Consider the following 20,206-nt stretch of genomic DNA (forward strand, 5'->3'; position numbering starts at 1 on the left):
ACGAAGCATATTAACACCCACAATGTCCTGCAATTGAAGTTATGATATGCAAAATAAAACAGAGTTCCTACAACAGCTTGAGACAAATAGCACTTAAATATACAAATGCTAAAATTAGGGATTAAGTCTAGATCCCATGCATGCAAGTAAACTACACCTTCTCCACACACATCTGCATTTTGCCTCCCTCCACACACACACATATATTGCTCTTTTCTGCTAAGAGGACAGAAAATGCAAGAGTTCTAATTCCCAGCTTTGTACAAGCAACTCAGAAAAAGCCTGTGATGTCCTTGACTCATAATTAACATGCAGTGCGTAAGCCGAAGCACAGGAAATGCTCCAAATGTAGCTTTAATAATATCCTCACAGGAAGTAACATTTTTCACGTCAGTGTTCTTTCAGACAAAGCTATATGTGAATCATGTGAAAATATCTGAGAAGGGTGTAAACACAGAATTAAACGTTTCAGAAACAGAAGTCACCCAACATTTTCTGTCATATCATGCCAATGCTTAGTCTATCCAACAAACTGAAGGCCAAAATGAAAAAGCTGACAATTTGGAAAGATAAATACCCCACAGACAAGGGTAGTAAGCACAGAAAACATTCCCAACTGCTTTCTGACTTTGTGTACTCAACTAATAGCAAACAAAATTTTCAGATTATTATTGTCAATGAAAGCTTACCCAACAAATCCACTATCCATGCACCTTGTGAGGAATTTCCATCTTAATGACTCCTGTTAAACTACCACACGTGGACTTTTTCCTGCATCTCAATGCACTGGCCATCAACCATGAGGACGTAGAACACAAAAGGACAACAGATAACTCTCCCGCCTTTAAAATTACAGAAGCAGTCTCTGGATTCTCCTTTAAGCTTACAACCTACACTACATGACACGATTCAGCCTTCAAAGAGCACTTATTCCATTAAGCCCACAGTACCAGACACCAGTTACATCCTCACAGGCAAAAACAGTGCCTAATAACAGGACACCGAGGAAGAACCTTTCACTCCTCATGCAACTCAATCTCAGTGGCTCCCTTAATTTGATAGATTTTTGTTACGGGCACAAAGGAGGAGTGTTTGGACAGATTATACATCTCTCCTAAATCACCTACTCAATAATGGTGCATATTAATGTTTATCCTGTGAAGCATATGCCTTCAAACTATAAACTACCACCACCTTAACTACACCAACTCTGAAGGTCATTGGAAACAAAAAAATATATAGGACAACATTCATCAAGCCCAAGTCATAAACAGTATTAAAATTACTCAAATTCATGAATTTAGACTTTATATTTTCATTACACACATCTACATACCAAAGTCTTTTTAGCTACTGTTGGGGGGTTTACATGCATGTAAACACAGAAAGCTACACAAAACATTTTAAATTACATCCGGGAAGCATTTCATCTGAACTGTGTGCGGAACATTAAAGAGGGGGTGTGTCACTGCAGCTTTGTTTTACTATTAGTACCTCACAGTCAGTTCTACACTGATGTGGACATGGTGTTAGTGACTGCCAGGTGAAAGGGGCATGCCACGGCATGGTAAACATGCACCCATGCAGAAGCTACATGATTATTGTCTATTAATACTTTAGCATTTTCCTTAGTGTAGTGCTATCTGAGTTGGTATTTTTAATTAGGGATGCGCAGGGAGCCCAGCCCCCTGCATAGGGGGTGCAGAGGGGCTTTCCCCCTGCAAAAACAGAGGGAAAGAAAATACCACTATAACTGCAAATATTTTTTCCTTTGCTTTTGCAGGGGGGGGGGTCAAGCCCCCCTGCTAATTAAAATATACCAACTCCAAGAGCACACTGCATTGAGGAAGAGCAAATTGTGAATAGATCATGAATATTCAAGCCGCTACCAGTATGAATATTACTTTAGTTTACCAAGACATCACTGATTGTTGGCCAGTGGGTGGGGTTTAGGCAGGACTTGCTACTGCGCACCCTGCAAGGTATTACAGTAAAACAAACCCTGCACTGCTTTAGTACTGCTCCCAGTCTGAGGTTTGCAAATTCAAAAGTAATGTTTATACTCCTAAAGAATTTTTGCACTGTGTATTTTACCCAGCAAAGTATAGTGGAAAAAAAAAAAAAGGCGTTTCCAGTTTTTAGTACAAGAACACCATGTAAAAGCAGCAACCCACACCCCTTTTATTACTGTAGCCTTATTGTCTCTCTCATACTTCTACCAGATCTGAATGCAATATCCAGTACCCTCTGTCAAAATGGAGAAAATCATATAAAATCTGAAAATCTAAAAATCTAGATGTCCTTCTCTAAAGATCACACAAGCTCTTGCGGTCACCCTTTAAATTTTCAGGCTATACTAGGTGCCACAGGTTAAGTGGCTGCAAAAAAAACCACAACACAAACACAGATAACCATTTGGAACGCTATGAGATGTGTACAATGTTTGCGATTATTAACTTAAGACTGTACTGTCCTATCATGGATTACACTACAGAATCTGACCAAGGATATACTGTATGTGAAAGTTTACCAAGACTCTCAAAAATACCATATTCACCGGTAAACTATTGGGCAACATTTAAGTGGGTGAAGTGGGTGTTCAACACAAACTACATGTTCATATCAGACTTGTGCTATTATGAGATTGAGAGAGTACTCAAGATGAGAAACTAGGCCATGCCCAGGGAAATTCAATTTCTTAATGTTGCTTTCACTTCACTGGAAAAAGGAAAAAAAACAAAGTAGTCATTTCCTTAACTAGAACCCCCCAAGGGAGCTTTCACCCAGTTTCAACCTAGTGTGTTGCATTGGCAAGAGAAGTATGCTACCTGTTGAAGTACCACTCCATTGCCAAAACAAAACTGCCTGAAGACAGCTGAAAAAGTTCTTGGAGGGGGGGGGGGGTGAAATACTGTAGTGCACCCCACTCTCTCTTTTCAGAAGTGCTTCAGGAGGAAAGTTAAGGATATAACATCTGCTATCGAATCCTTGCTGTGCACTGCCTTGGTACACCCAACCACCATACACAACGTTGTGAAAACTACATAGCTACATTAGTGAAAGACATACAAGTTGACAAACCCACAAACTAAGCCACACAGTATTCCAATATTGGGTCAAAATAGCTGTCTAATCCACACAGAACAATTACAGCAAAAACCTGTCAGATAAAGTGCCAACCTGAAACCAGTAGTAGTTCCAGTATGGTGGGGGAAGTGGCAGAGTGTTGTCTTAAGTGCCAAAATGCATTTTCCAGTAGCTCCTAAATTTGGACCAGTCACACCCCCCCCACCCCCAAGTACAAGAAATGGAAAATATTTGCAGAAAAAAATGTGCCAAGCATACTAAATTTGCCATTGGCTCCGTGCTCTACCTCAATTAATGAATTCAAAATAAAGTTATGGCACTTTTGGAGATTACCTTTATTTAGCTCTTTCATACCTAAAAGATGGAATCCACTCCTTCCGATTCTAACACAACCACCAACCTTCAAGTTTTCATAAACCAAGAGACTACATGCACAAAAATCTTGGATCTGTACTTGCTTCTGCTAACATGTCTAACATCACCTTCAGAATACTCGCCTCCTTCCATCCACAACCCAGTTTCCCATTTTTGAACATGTGGTGACAATCTAGAGCCAAGGGTCACACCGCCAGGTGGCCAGCCATGTACCAGCTGTTCTTCCATACCACACACCCCTATGGCTAATTTATAGTGTACCCAATCCACCTATTGCATGTCTTTGGAATGTGGGAAGAAACTCGTAGGAACACAGGGAGGACATGCGGACTTCACATATTAGGCACCCTAGCTGAGAATCAAACCAAAGAAACTCTTGCTGTATGGTGACAATGCTATTATCTGCATCATTCCATTATTTTTCTTTTCTCCCCTTCACACCAAACTTCTACCCCCTCCCAATAGGGTAAACATTTGCCAATTACTATAATTCTCCATTTAAACTTCATCCTTGCTGCTTTCATTCTTTTTCTAATCTCTTTACAAATTCATGAAGCTTTTAGGACTACATTCTTCTACATGCCTCTTACTTAAAACATGCCCTCTTACAGTTGTAAAGAGATGTCATTTGGATGTAACAAGTAAAACTCCTACAGACACCACACATTTTATTCACTGTAATAAAGGTTAATTTACTGGAGTTTCAAAATCAGTTTTCAGCAGTCCCAAGGAGAGAATGACCCAAACGGACTATCCCAGTCTACAAATGGATAAATAAACAAGTTACCCAAAACATTAAAATGTGTTTAAGAATGGAAATTTTCACACATACAAAGACAAAACTGCAACAGAAACTTACTTTCCGACTACCTGGTTACACCCAGTGAATTTAAGGACAGAAGTGTAACTGGCAAAGGGCCACAGAGACCAGTAATGGGCCACTCCATGAATGGAGTCAGAAAGATGGTGACAGAATGGAATGAACATCTGATTTTGAAACAAATAGTAAGTCACTAACAGAGTGGCAAAACCAGAAATGTATAAAAAAGGTTACACATTTAGTGTAGTAAGCAGATACAAAGGAATTCAAAAAATGGGAATACAAAAAGGTAGGGTGAAAATGTAGACAAAATGAAAATGGAATAAGGGATTTCATGTACAGGAAAGCATACAATCAGGAAACTGACTTCGCCTTTGCACAACAGCGAGTGCATGGAAAAGCCAGAAAAATACAGCAAAGTGAAACATTGGAAGTTTATTATTTTAACATAAGAAAATTCAGTAGAGAAAAATTATACTGCATTAAATAAGGGTTTACATAAACCAAGTTACATGGTTGGGTGGACGGGCTTTATAAAATCACTAAACAGAAGAGAAGCTTCTTACAGCTAAGAATCACACACAAAGTTAAAGATTTATAGAACTAAGAGTAACACAAACATAATGGATCTGAGAAAGAAGAGAAATAAATTAAATCGGCAACATCAACAAAGCAATGTTATCAAATCAGCCAAGGAAAGTTACAGGAATACCTGAAATGTATGGCTCAGGCTCACTAAAAAAACAAATACGAATAGAGTATGTCCTGAAATAAGGCTGCTTACAAAGCAGACAGCTGTAGGTGCAACTATTTAATGGAACGACTATACAAATGAAGGAGAAACATTTACACATAAGTAGATGGTACGATATTAAAGAACACATGGATGGGAAGATACAGCACTGTAAAGAACTGAGCAACTGACTTGGTGGGGGAAGAAAAACAAAAATATAAAAGGAAATCAAATTATTGAAAATAAGGCCTGTGCCACAAGAACGATAAAGCAAAACTACAAAATGTTGAACGTTTCAAGTGTCCTTCATTAAAAAAATGTACAAGAATGCACACAATCAACTAATAAACACCACAGCTTGGTATGGTATTCTGAAGAAGTCTCTGAATAAGCAGAGACGAAAGCACTTAATTTGACTTTTATTTTTACAAAAAGTGTACTGAATAAAGCTTTTCTACGGACCCATCTTTATAGTGTACTTTTTGGAATCCCTAGCTCTGCTAAGTGCCTTTTGGTGTTTATTAAAAAAAAGTGAACCTGATCAATACATTAAGTTTAGTTTAAATGGTCTTTTCTCCTATACCTGCCAACTATCAGGCTTCTAAAGCAGCCATCATCCAGGCAGCAACAAGGATGCTTTGTACTCGATTGCATGAAGAGCATTTTTTTCATGTTTGAACATCACCCCATAGTGGTAATTCAAGCAATCACTTCACAAAGAGGGCCACCTACGCCCCAGGCTGCTCATACATGCTTCACATGTGCAGACAGGGACAACAATGACCAACCTCCTGACTCTGCTTCCTACTACAAGATGAGCTTACACTCTCAGGACGCTGTCATTGGAGCTGCAACGCAAGCCATGTTAGGGAAAAAAAAAAATCCAAAAAGATGGACACATTCATTCACCTTGCATGCAGTGTCACTAGTCCAAGTCTGTTTGCCCAGACTCAAATTATGGCTTTAGCCTTCTATGCCATCAACGCAAGCTTAAACATAGCAAGTTTAAAATAGCTAGATTTGCCTCTAATCTCCCCTACAAATCCCACTAATCTCCCCTACAAATCCCACCACTGCCTCACCCTTAAATTACAATGGCCTGAATTCCCTGCGTATCACACACAGTTCTTTATAATCCGACATCCTGTCCCTCCAATCTCTAATATTGCATCTCTATATAACACCCGACATCAACTTCATACATCTGACAAACATCTTGACATTTGCTGCTTCTTTTTTCGGCTGCTCACACAGCGATTCATCTGTTTCCATTTCTCCATGTCCTCTGCATCTTGCTCTGTCGCACCAACCACCTGCATGTACACACTCACCCAGTATTTAAACTCATCCACCTTTGCCACCTCTACTCCCTGCATCACCATTCCTCTATCCTCCCTCATTCTCTCTCACACACACACACACACACACACACACACACACACACTCCTGCTGACCTTCACTCCTCCTCTCTAGAGCATATCTCCACCTCTCCAGGGTCTCCTCCACCTGTTCCCTACTCTCACTACAAATCACAATGTCCTCTGCAAACATCATAGCTCACGGGAACTTTTCTTGGCTTCTTGATATTTACATACTGCCCAAAATAAAAAAATGTAAGTCCTTATATAAATACTCTGTAGCTCATACCTGGAACTCCCTTCCACTTAAAAAAAAGTACCCACCATGAGTTCCATTTCAAACTACAACTCAAACACTACCTTACGACTTGGCCCTGCCCTTGCCAAGCTCAGACCTGATCTCCAATTTCTTCCTAAATTCTACCCTTTTGATTTCTTTTAAGTTTCTATCTTTATCCGCCTTTCTTTCTTGCTCCAACACTTCAATTTACACTATATCTACAATCAGGTTCCTGTAAATATTCCTAATCCGGGTTGTATCAGATTATTTGAAACTTGTATATAAATATTTTGCCTTTGTTGATTTCATTTTAAGTAAATGTTTCTGGTCAGTATTACTGGAATTTTGTCTTTGTATTAAATTACTGTTTTTTTTTGGAATGTCTAATTGTAGATTTTCTCCTCTGGTCTCCAATGAAAATGGGCCTTTGGCTCAGTTGGACCAACCCGGTTAGCAAATGACAATAAAATACTCAAATTATATGGCAGGAATACTACAGTCTCATCGAAATTAGAGCGAGCAAGCATGCTGGACCCCCCCACACACAATTTACACCCTATAAAGATCAGCAGCATACAAAATAAGAAATGGGGGTGGGGGGTCAAAGTTAATACACCTATGGTATTTTTCCATAACATCTGCATTGCCTACTAAAACTAGATACTAATTCTATGCTAAATAGAGGTGCACATGGAAAAAAATGAATGTAAAATTACTTGAGGTAGAAAAAGGAAAACAAACTGGAATATGCAATGAATGAAAAACAAATGATGGCAATTATGGTTCATTATTACACAGATGTATAAACGCAGAAGACAAGGAAAAAATGTACAAACAAGGAAGGACATTACTTACTGGAAGAATCATGGTGGATATTATTTGATACACTACAAAGGAACACATTGCTAGGTACTGGCACAACAAATTCAAGGAACAAAGGCATCATCACAAACACGACATTCTGAACGAAGATAACAGCAACTTAGTAAATGGTTTATGATGCACGTCAAGAAGACGCAGAAAAGTTTTACTTAAGAGAAAAGATGTCTACAGCAATACATTCTTAATACAGGATAATAAATTGAGCACACAACACGCTTGCACTGTACTGCAGTGTCAATACTGGACAAAAAATCAAGCACACAGTATGGCAATATAACCCTCAATCTTCCGATCTTCCAGCTGTTTAGCCGATACCGACATGCACCAAAACCCTATATTAGGGAAGTAAGGCACCTGAAAAGTAGGAATCAGACTACCACAGAAAGATGTGGACTAAAGCAAAAACAAACTTTCTATGGTAGCCAAGCAAGCCTCTGCTGATGTAACAGCAAACACTACCTTTTTCAGTTCAGGTAATATGCATCCTAATACGTGGGTTTATTTTAGGATAAGGAACAATTTTTGATACGCCCATAAAACACTGCTAGCTTAAAATCAGGTGTGATAACATCACAGGCTACAAGATACAAGGCAAAACAAGCATGTTACCACCACATAACAGATTTTACTTTGCTACAAAATTAAAACAGTAAAGTTCAAAACGGATAAATACAATATACAAAATATATAAACAAAACACTGAACAAGTGAACCTGTGCACCTCAATTTGTCAATGTGGCCCTGAGCGAGATAATTAACCAGACCGTGCTCCAGGGACATCCCTGAAAAGGAACAGTTGTGTACAAGTGGGCTTACTACTCACGTAAGTGGTAAAATAAAAATTCACCACTACCTGGGAAATGCAGGGTTAAACAACGGAGCAACTCCAAAACAAAATGCATAAATGCAGCACATTTATCCTGCTAGTAACATCGGCTCAACACTTGTCCTTTTTAATAGACTAGCCTTGTAAACACTTTCAGAATTTCTAAATGCAACAAGACATCATAGGCAAGACTGATACTGACAAGTCCTGCATAGTTTTCCCCTACACAAGATGCTTTTACATTAAACAGACTGCTGCATTACTTGACAAATCCAAACACTACAATTTATTAGATTCAGGCAAACTAAAAATGAGCCACCCCCTACAAAGATAGCAGACGCACGCTTGCTGTGGGGGCTATAAATTTCAGCCAATCACTTCATAACTTCAATACTCATGATGTGCCCAAGAAGCATCTGCATACATGTGTGTGCGTGTGACCAATGGTGTTACATTTTCAAACAATTTCCAAATAAGACTTCTCTGTTTCTATCTTTGCTGCAAGATATGCACAAACAATGAAAATGCAGGAGAGGAACACGTGTAACAAGCCAACACACTGTGCATTTGATAAAGCTTTGAAGATGACAGCAAGTTAAAATATGTATTTTAAAAGTGTGGCTGAACTGCTGGCCAACTAATGAGGCAATTGTTTCCTTGACTCAGAAGGGAAAGAGGAGGAAGAGACTAATGGGGACAATATGCCTAAACGAATGACACCACAGGAAGACGGCCATTTCCCATCACTGTTGAGGACTGGCTGGTGAGCAAGCTTTCAGAGGAGGTTGGGGTCTCTCAGGGACAGAGAGATCCTAAAACTTTACCCAGCACACACAAAAAAAGGGAAACTTGATTTGGGGGGGGGGGGTTCTTAATAAAATGCACATGAAAATGGACTTCCATCCATTTACATGTTAAGTAAAACAATGACCTTCCGTCTCAGTAATAGCACCACATCAAATGAACCATTACTCTCATAAAATAAGCCATTTTTTGCCTGAAGAAAATTCCAGATAGACCTATTTGCCTCTAAACAAGACAGCTATATGCAACAAACTATGCATATAAACAAAGTTTTCAAAACCAAGTAACCAGTCAAAAATCACCAAGCTCCCATTTTGAAGAATGCAAATCACAACTGAAGATAAAAATTGTTTAATTTTCTGTGATAAACCAACTCCACTAAGAGAAAACATGCAAATCAGTAAAAACATGGACAACCCATCTTTCAGTCCGTTAATTAACTTTAATCTTATGAGCAAAGCACTACTGTACGTTACCGTATTCTATAATTTAATACACTATGGCATTTGAAATAAAGCAAAATAAACAGCCATGTTCCCCATATCAAGCCACACGTATCTGATTTTATTGATTTGTTTAACAAAATGTCTCTTAATTTGCTCCCCTTTTCACACCTTGTAAACAACCTACAAAAACCCTTTTTATGCCAATAGACATTCTCAGATAAACAACGTACAGAAGAAAACTGTACCCAGACTGGGGGAAAAAAAAAAAAAAACACACCCCAAGAGAGGCAAATGCACTTTACCTTACAGGAATAAAGTAAGATGTGAAGTCCGACCACTTCCTCAAATGCACATTCAGAACCAAGTTGTGTGTGCAGATACATGCAACAAAAAAAAAAAAAATTAGAAAGCCTCATCCTCTCCCCTGCAGCAGAAAATGTCAGTTAGCTTTCATTATTTGCAAGACTTGTAATAAGGTTACTGCAAAAACAGAACCCCAAGATTACACGGAGCAACGAGGAACTTGAAAGCTACACCAAATTCATGTAGGTGGCAGATTAGATCCTAAATGTAACCCTAGCTGCCTACACAGCATCTCCTAACAATACAGTGGCTACCAAAGTTGTTTACATTTTTTTTTAACTATGAAAGTCTGTACCAAATGGAATCCTAAGAAAAGGCTCTAATAAGCAATACAGCATTTCAAACTATAGGTAAAAAACTTGTTTTTATATACAATTCTTTATAAAAACGCCTCCATTTTCAAACTGTCACCATTTTCTTTAACATTTTTTACAGCTGTGCAATCTAGTAACAGTTAAATTTGGAGTGCACTCAAAAAGCCTCAAAGTAAAATCATGTACTCAATTGTGCGTCTTGGAGTTTGTGAAATGAGTTTATACCAATGAACCACATTCAAGCACATCACAAAAAAATAAGCTGGCTTCCTGGCTGCCTCAAAATAATGGCCATATTCATACTTGCAGAACTACAGAGTGGGTGATGGTAAAGGCACAATGATATTATAAATGCATAACCAAGAAAGTCCATTTTGCACCACACTAAACTGAACAGAAAAATTAGCTAACCGTTATTTTGTGAAACATTAAGGATCTGCACTTTTTACATTATACGTTTCCATTTATGCGTACTGTTGGCCTATATTCAGACGGCCACGGTGGTGCAGCGGTTAGCGCTGCTGCCACACAGCAAGAGGTTCTCTGGTTCGATTCTCGGCCGGGGTGCCTTCTGTACGGAGTCTGCATGTCCTCCTCCCTGTGGGTTTCCTCCGGTTGCTCCGGTTTCCTCCCACATCCCAAAGACTGCAGGATTGGACACTCTAAACTGGCCCTAGGTGTGTGCGTATTTGTGACTTCTGTGGAAGGTTGGGTGCCAGACTGGCAACTCAACACCGTAAAATTCCACTGCCAATCATGAGCGGACAGATCTGCTGTGGCGACCCCTGACCAGGAAAAGCCGAAAGAAGTTGGCCTATATTTCGGGCTGAAAACTTACTTTAATCCCTTGAATAAAAATGTTGAAGTTCCATCATCTGCACTTAATTCAAATACTTAGTGTTGATTTAAGTTTGTATAATCAGATGGGAAACAGCAAGACGCCTGGAAATCACAAAACACCTGCAATTTGTCAACATGTGTTAAAACCACACCCTACAATTAAACCGTACAACTACACAAGGCAACAGGAACAAGAAAGAATGTTCAGGTGATAAAAAAAAAAAAAAAGTGAATATACTCGCCTTCCTGAATGTAAGGGTGTAAATTTCTTAGTTATATTGCCCGGAAAAATCTTATAAAATATCCACATCCGAGAGGCATGTTCTTGATCAGCGATAAAATCTTCTACATTTCACTTAGTGGAAATGAGAACAGTTCTTGAACTCGTAACAGTTATAACAACTTATGTACTAGGGACTGAATCAGTTCCTCACTTAGAAAAGGTAGATCAGGTCCCTTATCTATACTAGAAGCCCTGCTTATTATATTAGCCAGTATAATTACTACTAAACTTCTCATGCTCTAATAAACTTATAATCCCACACCGGTCTGTTCGACAAACCAGTTCCATGCTAAACAGGCAAACACTGAGATTCTACTCTGAACTTCAGTATCAATAACAAACTTCAAATTGGGAAACTATGCATTTCTACCTTGAAATTTCTCTACCCTGTTTTCCACAACCTTTCACATCACATCCCTTTTATCAAGCACAAACAATAGTGACACTTAACCTCCCTTAACAATAATCATTCCTCTTCCTACATACACAACCTTCTTCTCCCTTGGGTTATCTAATATTCTGTTTCAACCTCTACCACATCCAGTGTGTGATCCAACCACTTTGTGCTGGCAGCTCTGCCAATTTCCTTGGCGTCACCTCAACTGTCTTTTTACCATGCTCATCATGCACACCACTGTATAACCACTTCACTAACATTTTTTGATTAATACCTTTTCCCTCAAACCTCACTCTATATAAAAAAAAAAAAAATCTATCCTTTAACTGGATTAGTTGCACTAGGCTTTGCTTGAACCACTGTTCTACTTATGACCACAAAATATCCATTGAAATGTAGTGCTATCTTCTACCACTAAACAAGTATAGTGCTTCCAGAAACAAAATAGTGTAAGAAACTCTGTGTGGAAGATTTCCATTGTATAATAATCAGATCATGGTAATAAGAAGCAGCAAACACTCATCGTACATTTATTTTATTTATTTATTTGCAGTTGGTTTACCAGGATAGTCCACTGGGCCAAGATGAACCCGTTTTCAATGGAGTCCTGGGGAGAAAAGCTCCAGAAACAGGGTTACATATTTTTTTAGAGATGTACTACAATATTTACAAAATTATACGGTTAGAGCATCATACTGGTGCATTACAAATGATACAAACTAGAAAAACACACACATATATATATATATATATATATATATATATATTTTTTTTAAATATACAGAATTACTAAGTATTCAAAAGTAATCCAAGCAATGCAGGCAGTCTGTTTCCAGTCAAAAATCCTTTAAGTACGCATTTTAAGTACTTAAATGATTTTCGACTGGGAACAGACTGCCTACCTTGCTTGATTATTTGTATATATATATATATATATATATTTATATATATATATATATATATATATATATATATATATATATATATATATATATATATATATATATATATATATATATACATATACATACACACAAAATTTGAAATACAGAATTACCAAGTATTTGAACATACACACATTATATATATATATATATATATATATATATATATATATATATATATATATATATATATATATATATATATACATATATATTTTAAAATATATAATTTGAAATATTATGCAGAATTACCAAGTACTCGAAAGTAATCCAGGCAAGGTAGGCAGTCTGTTCCCAGTCGAAAATCCTTCAAGTACGCAGATTAACTAGATATATATGGATTGAAAATCTTCCACACAAATATCGTACACTTTTGTGTTATATTTGCATTCATTCCACTTTTTTGAACCTACTGTACATGCACTGTATTTGGAGCTTTTTCCCCCAAGGCCTCCATTTAAAGGAGCAACTTCTGTCCAGATGGACAGTCCGGATAAATGCTAAAAAGAACACATTATCAAAGATAATCACCATGTTTGTGTTAGATATTTGTGTGTTGATTGGATCTATTCTTGGGAGGCACCTACCAAGGCAAGCACATGGAAAGACTCCATAGGCTCTTAATTAAAAAGTTAAGATACAAGAGCTACCATGAGAGGGGAAGCAATGTTCCCTTATTCAGCGTATTACAAGTTCCTTAGGTGTGACCTGTACTTTGCCTTTTGGGCCATAAGAGATCCTGTAGTCCAGCACATCCCCACAAATCAGTCTCATACTATAACAGAAAATCAAAACCTGCTTCAGCACATAAAACACCGAAGTGACAGACTTGTCACCCAGCACAAACCATTTTTCTGAAGCAAACCCCCACTATATGGTTCACGTATACTTCTGTGCAATCCACCTAACAAAACTTAAATTCGTGTTTCACTACTATTTTCTTTTGCTGTAACATAGCATTTCCTTTTGCTGTAATTTTCTACTATTGTAAATCTGTGTTCTGCTTTAATTGCATCATTCGTTGTACTGGGGTTGTTCTCAGCACTTAAATGAAAGTCCTGTTTCTTTATTAAATGCACTTCTGTATGTGGCCTACAGCATGACTGAAAAGGTACTTTGGACCAGTTTACCTACTCTGTTAACAGAGAGAATGTAAAATAAATATAAACTACTTGGCTGTGCACAAGAGTCTTGTCTGAAAAGGGACCAAAGGCAACTCCACCCACCAAGTAAAATACACAAATGAAGCAGTGCAGACATGGACCAATGCCTAAAATGGCTCCTGCAGTGAACACTACTTTCCAGCTAAACGTCTATTACATGCAGTTAAAAGATATTTGCTACTTAAATTTTTTTCTGTCATGGGTGGCATTTTAAACTATGGAGCTACATTCTGTAATGTACAACATTAATAAAAAATAACTTACTGTTGCCAAACTTTAGACATGCTACTTCACAATTTAAATATTTACAATACTGGCAGCAGCACCAGTGAGCAAAAACTAACGCCTCAATGTTTACGCAGATGAATCCCAAGAATGACAGGGGGGAATGCATCTCCCCAGCACAAATCAAAGTGACTACTCAAATGTGACTCGAGTTTTGCATTAACCCGAAAACTGATGCCTTGCTTACACCCAATGCTCAGTTGTCTACATCACTGTCCACCGTCCCTTTATATGCATAAATTCAACGGCTTTCAATGCCTTGCTCACACGCACCAATTACACAACAGAAGTGCTAAGTTCAGCAATGGTTTGCCGAATTCAAATGCATTTAATTAAAATTGTGATGAAAGGTCCACTGAAACGTCCCTTGATTAAATGACATTTTTTCTGTAAAAGCTGACAAGGCCTTTAAAAAATCCTGCGTTCCATTTCATGTAGTCGTTTAAGTTTGACTATACAGCCGAACCTGCAACTGTGAAACATAACTCTGCTTGCAGTTACACAATCCAATAATAATTATAAAACATACCCCTTACAATGTCTGCATCTATTAACCTCTGCTAACTAGTGGTTCGAGTTAATACAGAAAACACATTCCAAACCTCTACAGTATCTGTTTCTGATAACTGTTTCGAGAGCACCCCCCCCCCGAAAAAGGCACTATCCAATAAGCCCTATGCACCTATCAAATAAATACAAAAAAAAATCATAAACACACATTGTGAAAGAATATCATGAACTGTATTGGCAATGGAAGGGGGGTGTTCATTTTATTAGTTAACACTTTGTAGAATAAATGCCCAAGTTATGCAAACCAGCGCAAAATAGAGACAAATACAAACTCCTTCAAAAAAACATGGGACAAATGTACGACGCACCAAACCTACGTGCGTAGTTAACGAAGTTTTGCTTATTAACAGTTCACGGCGAATCACAATAAAACTAAAATACGAGGAAAATGTGAAACATCCGTGACAAATGTAGAAATTTTTTTTCGTAAAACTAAGATTACAGAAAACTAAATCCATCTAACCGCCTTACAAATTTTTTCGCTTAAAAAATGTCATGACAGCAAGGGAAGACCAAGATAATTTGGGCCCAAATGTACCCCACCCACCTCCTTAAAATGGCAACAAAAATAAGGACATCTAGACTGTCCCCCATTGTCTGTAATGCAACTCTATACCTTGCCAGCACACACTCATCTACCTTACCGGTGGCAAAGGTGATAAAGTAGCTGAAACAGCCACCTGAATTGAGCAGTTTTTCATAACCGCAGAATAGTACAATAGGTGAAACGAGATCTGTGAAACCCTGCCATTCCATAATGTAATATGAGCAAGAAGCATTTGGTAAATAAGACCCAAAAACGTGCTCAATAAACATCAACCTTTTTTCACAATAACATTTTAATATTTTTTTCTGCACAATAACTACTCAGAGTTTTAATAGCCAGCATTTTTTAACCTACAAATTGTACGCGTTGCGCAACGTTATTGTACGATTGTTACGACTACAGTGCTGTACACTACAGCTAGCTTTCATTAAAAAAAAGCAGACGTCTCGACTGGATATCCTGTTCTTTAAGATAAAGCCTTGCTCTTTTCTCAATGTAGGTCTTAATCGGTGCTTGCACAACGCTCTGTGAATGGGCAGCCAGGTATTTTATGAATGGAACCGGTCACGTGACCGCAGCACCTCCCCAACCTGCTGCTCTGTCAACAAGCAGGGATTGGGGCTCCCCATACACCGGGCTAAACTCATTCAAAAAGGTTTGCCGATTTCTAAATCTGGGTATCACCCAGTCAAACCACTCGATGTCAGTACTCTACCAGAGGCCCGGAAAACTAACAATCATCCAAACTAACTGTTTTACAGAAAATTTATGAATGGAGACAGATATGCAAATGAGGTGATTCAGAAAAAAATGGCGGCTTATACTTCTAGAGTCGAGACTGTCCTGCCACTGCAGATAGACAGCTTTCAACACCCCTCCCCCGACCATAGAGAAAATTTTGGCCATTTAAAAAAATAGTAGATTACTGTCTTGCATTCAAACATGTATATAAACGTCGAAGAACAAAAGTCAAACATGTGAAGGAATGTGTTTAAAGGAATTTATGCCAGTTACATAAAATCTATAAAACAATAGAGGCAAATACTGAGGAAGACTGGCCTGGGAACCATCCTCGTATTTTACCCACGTAAAAAAAAATCAGAAATATCTATTAACCACAGCCATATGTACCCAGCTCCCAATAACATTATACAGAAATCTGTGATTCTGGCACACGGAGGTATTTAAGAAAATTACAGCCTGCAACTTTTGCCATGGAAACAAAGCAGCACAAGCAGACAGGCGAAATGTCGGCTAACACAAAACAGAACTGAACAAACATCCCGATATTGTGTGTTGGTGTTAATGACCTTGTCTTTAACTCCAGTTTCATGCAATGAACTGAAGGGTGAGAGTTGGAGAATGGGCACATCTACAGACACCCACCTGAAAGTGTGAACAGGCCGAAAAATGCACTGCAATATGTTCACTGATTTCCAAACAGGCTGCACCCATACATAACACACCCCAAATACTTACCCCTTCCCTAATCCAGCAGATATAGCACAAAAAGTGCCAAGATAAGACACTTCCCAGCATCAAGCCATGAACAAGAACTGCAGAACGTGGGCCTGGACGAAAGTTACTGAAACTGGTTCAGCCCCCCCAACACACACGCCACAGGAATATACAACAAACCAATGTATGCGGGACACAGCCTGGATGATACCCCCCCCCCCAAAAAAAAACCCTTTCCTTCCATACAGAAGTTATTATACAACAGACTTAATTAAAATATATATACATATATATATGCCCTTACTCGCTGGAAGAATTCGCCGTCTCCTCGCTCATCTTTTCTCACCGGGATCCAACTTGCAGCAGCAGCAGCGACGCAGCCACGGTGAGGCAATCCACCGAAAACATCACCATCTTTCCAGCTCCCTCCTGCCGTGGTCCCCACTAGTGAAGCGGTTGGGAGAGTTTCTGCAGAACGGATCCACTGTTCCTTGCAAGATCCGGGGGCTTAGCTCTGGGGAAAGTTGGCTGCGCGTTACAAAAACGATCCAGAGCAAGAGGCGGCGACAGGAGGGCGATTTAAAGAGAGGCCGGAGGGGATCGGAATCCGCAGAGGTGTCCCCCTACAGCAACAGCACTCCTGTACAACAGCCACATCCTCCTCCACAGTACATGCAATCTCTTCCCGGATACTGTCCGCTCAGCCTTTCAGAAGCACAGTTCCCATACAGAGTATCCCCCCCACCAATAAATGAAAACAAGAAGCGCGTCTTTTTATTAATTAAACAATCCGTGAAGAAAACTCAGCATACAGTCATTTACAAAATAGATGTACGTCTGGATTTATTCAAGAGCCTGTTACACGGTGAAAGCATCTGTAAGGGACTACAAAGAAGCCAAAAATCAGGGAAAACTTAAGCGAAATGAGCACCATCGGGTTCGAGTCTCTCTATCACATATAACTCCATTTTTTTTCCGAATTGACACGGCTCACACTGGAAAACTGGGCGGAAGAACTGACCTCCGTTCTCTACCCAGATTCTTCCGCCAAAGCATTCCTCACAAATGCAGAGAGGAAAGGATGATTCAAGGAAATGCGCAGTGGAAAAAAGGGAGGCGGGTGGAGACACGGGGCGCTTACTTGTCGTGTAGGCCAAACTCTCCGAGTGGCTGATAAGAGTGGGCGAAAACCTCGCGGATATGACCTTAGCTAAGTTGTGCGAAAGTAGTTCCCACACTTCCCAAGTAGTTTCTTCCTCAGGCGGACTGTGACTGTATGTGTGCGCGCGTGTGAGTGGTGCGCATTGATCTGCTGAAGTACAGCATGCATTCGTGGGAGAGTTGGAGGCAGGATCTGCAAGTAGAAAGAGAAGGGTGGGAAGGGAATTGCATTACATTACATTACACTGTGCTGCATTGTTGAACTGCACACAAGGTCTCCGAGCCATTACTGGCGAATGTAGTAGTACTGTAAACTTGGGGTTTGCATTCCAACTGTTTAATATTTTCTTTTGATTTGTATTTCCTTGCGGGCTAATACAACAAATTATTAGGAGGAATGAATGGGAGGGGGTATCGACATGTCGTCAGCAGTACTGCATATACACCACTGTTGCAACTACATCCCCTGTGGAAACAGTAAATTCAGAGATATATTGCTACTTTAATAATGTGTGATATCGCTACACTGTATGCATTACTTTCAGAAGGCATTTTTTTGCTACATAGCTCATCTTTCGTCAGAATCTCTATAATGTTGTAGCTTGCAGATAGAGGCTCAACGCAGAACTGCAGGTCAGGTTCAGAACAAGCGTTGATCCCGATTTAATAGAACGACATGAAACAATTATGACATCTGATCTGTGTGTCTTCTTTTACTACACTTTGTATCATATTTCATTAGATTGTTGTTACATGGTTTGTGTTGTTTCTTGATGTTAGGCTCCTGTCTTCCAAAAGAGAATGAGACTAATTTTTTTCTAACCACCTGTTAAGCCAGATACAGAAACGACAAGTATTTTACAATGAGCAGATATGTGCGGTCTACTGCCTCTTTCTTCAGGGTAGTCCTTTCAGTAAAAAATAATAACATACCCACCATTAAATAAATAAAAATCTGACACTGGCACGAGTAAATATATGCATATACATGTGTGTATACACGTGTTTATATGTATTTATATAATATACGCATGTATACGCGTTTATATATACATATATGCATACATACATATATGGATATATTCCACAAACTACTCCAGTTCCACACATTGACTCCCTTTGCAGCTAGACTTCATGACAAAAACTCTCATATAAACTGTGACACTACTCGCAATGCACACCAACTCTCATATCCATAGAACCAAACTCCACAGCACTGCGTGTGCTTTGTTAAGCACTTACTCCTTGGCATGCTTTCCACATCAACACTAAGGAATTCGCCAGTTATTCCAAATTCAGAATGCAACTCAAAAAGCACTTGTTCATCCAAGCCAAATGCTCCTGATTCAACACAGGACATATTACCTAATCTGTCTTCTTTTGGAGTCTCTTCTCTGTTAAGATTCATGAAGAGTGACTCACTTTAGAAACTAATGTAATATATTGTACATTACACTGTCCTTGATTGTACATTGCACTGTGCTTGTTCACTGAAATGTATATACACACTTTCCATGTAATTAGTCTGAACTATTCCGTTATTGCTTACTTTTTAAAATATTTTTTGTTTGTGAAATGTTTTGCATTTCACGTGAAATTGGTCAATATAGATCAGTACACTACCCTGGTAGACAAACACAAACATATAACTTCACTGTTATATGTGTTTTGATAGTGCATGTAATCAGGTTAGTGAATTTCATGTCATAATGTAGAGTAAATAAAATTTTAGAACCTTTGATTACTTGTAGTAGATACTAGTTTCTGTTCTTGAATTATCACTTATTGGATTTAGTTTGTAAATCTGACCTGGCTTCCTCTGCACTGAGTGTTTTTATCTTGACCGCAATAATATTTTCTATTAGACACCTTGGAATGTGCTTCTCAAATAATGTAAGAATTCTAACTTAATAATTTGATTATAGTCAGTGTCAGGGATGAGATCAATGGGGGCCAGGATATGTGTATTGATGTCTATATTTATGAAGAATAAATTTAAGATATTTGCGTTTGTTTAGATTTTTATGATCACTGTGTTAAAAGGTAGTACATTAGTGTAATGATTTGGCTTGACTCACATCTTGTTTTGAACAAAATTAAAGTTACTGATAATGACTGTATAGCTATCATTCAGATTACTGTAAATACAATCAGAAGGTATAATACGTTTTTATTGCTATGTGTGTTAGGAGGTCTCTTTATCAGGAGTAACTTTTAAATCTACACATAGGTCTGTCACTTGGCATTTTTTTCTTTTTGTTTTCTTCAGC

The 20,206-nt window shown here is 38.6% G+C and overlaps 1 protein-coding gene across 1 annotated transcript in view; it reads right to left on the bottom strand.

Annotated features, from left to right (window-relative positions):
- The window catches only part of SPRED1 (sprouty related EVH1 domain containing 1), a 707,321-nt gene extending 689,218 nt beyond the window's left edge, over nucleotides 1-18,103 (bottom strand). Inside the window, exon 1 of the mRNA XM_044073988.1 lies at nucleotides 17,080-18,103. Within this exon, the coding sequence (XP_043929923.1) occupies nucleotides 17,080-17,111 (32 nt within the window). The 5' untranslated portion in view covers nucleotides 17,112-18,103. The remainder of the gene's footprint in view (nucleotides 1-17,079) is intronic.
- Between the last annotated feature and the right edge of the window lie 2,103 nt (nucleotides 18,104-20,206).

This window comes from Protopterus annectens, chromosome 6.part0, assembly GCF_019279795.1.
Source record: "Protopterus annectens isolate FY-2018-M chromosome 6.part0, PAN1.0, whole genome shotgun sequence".
NCBI classification, from domain to species: Eukaryota; Metazoa; Chordata; order Ceratodontiformes; family Protopteridae; genus Protopterus; species Protopterus annectens.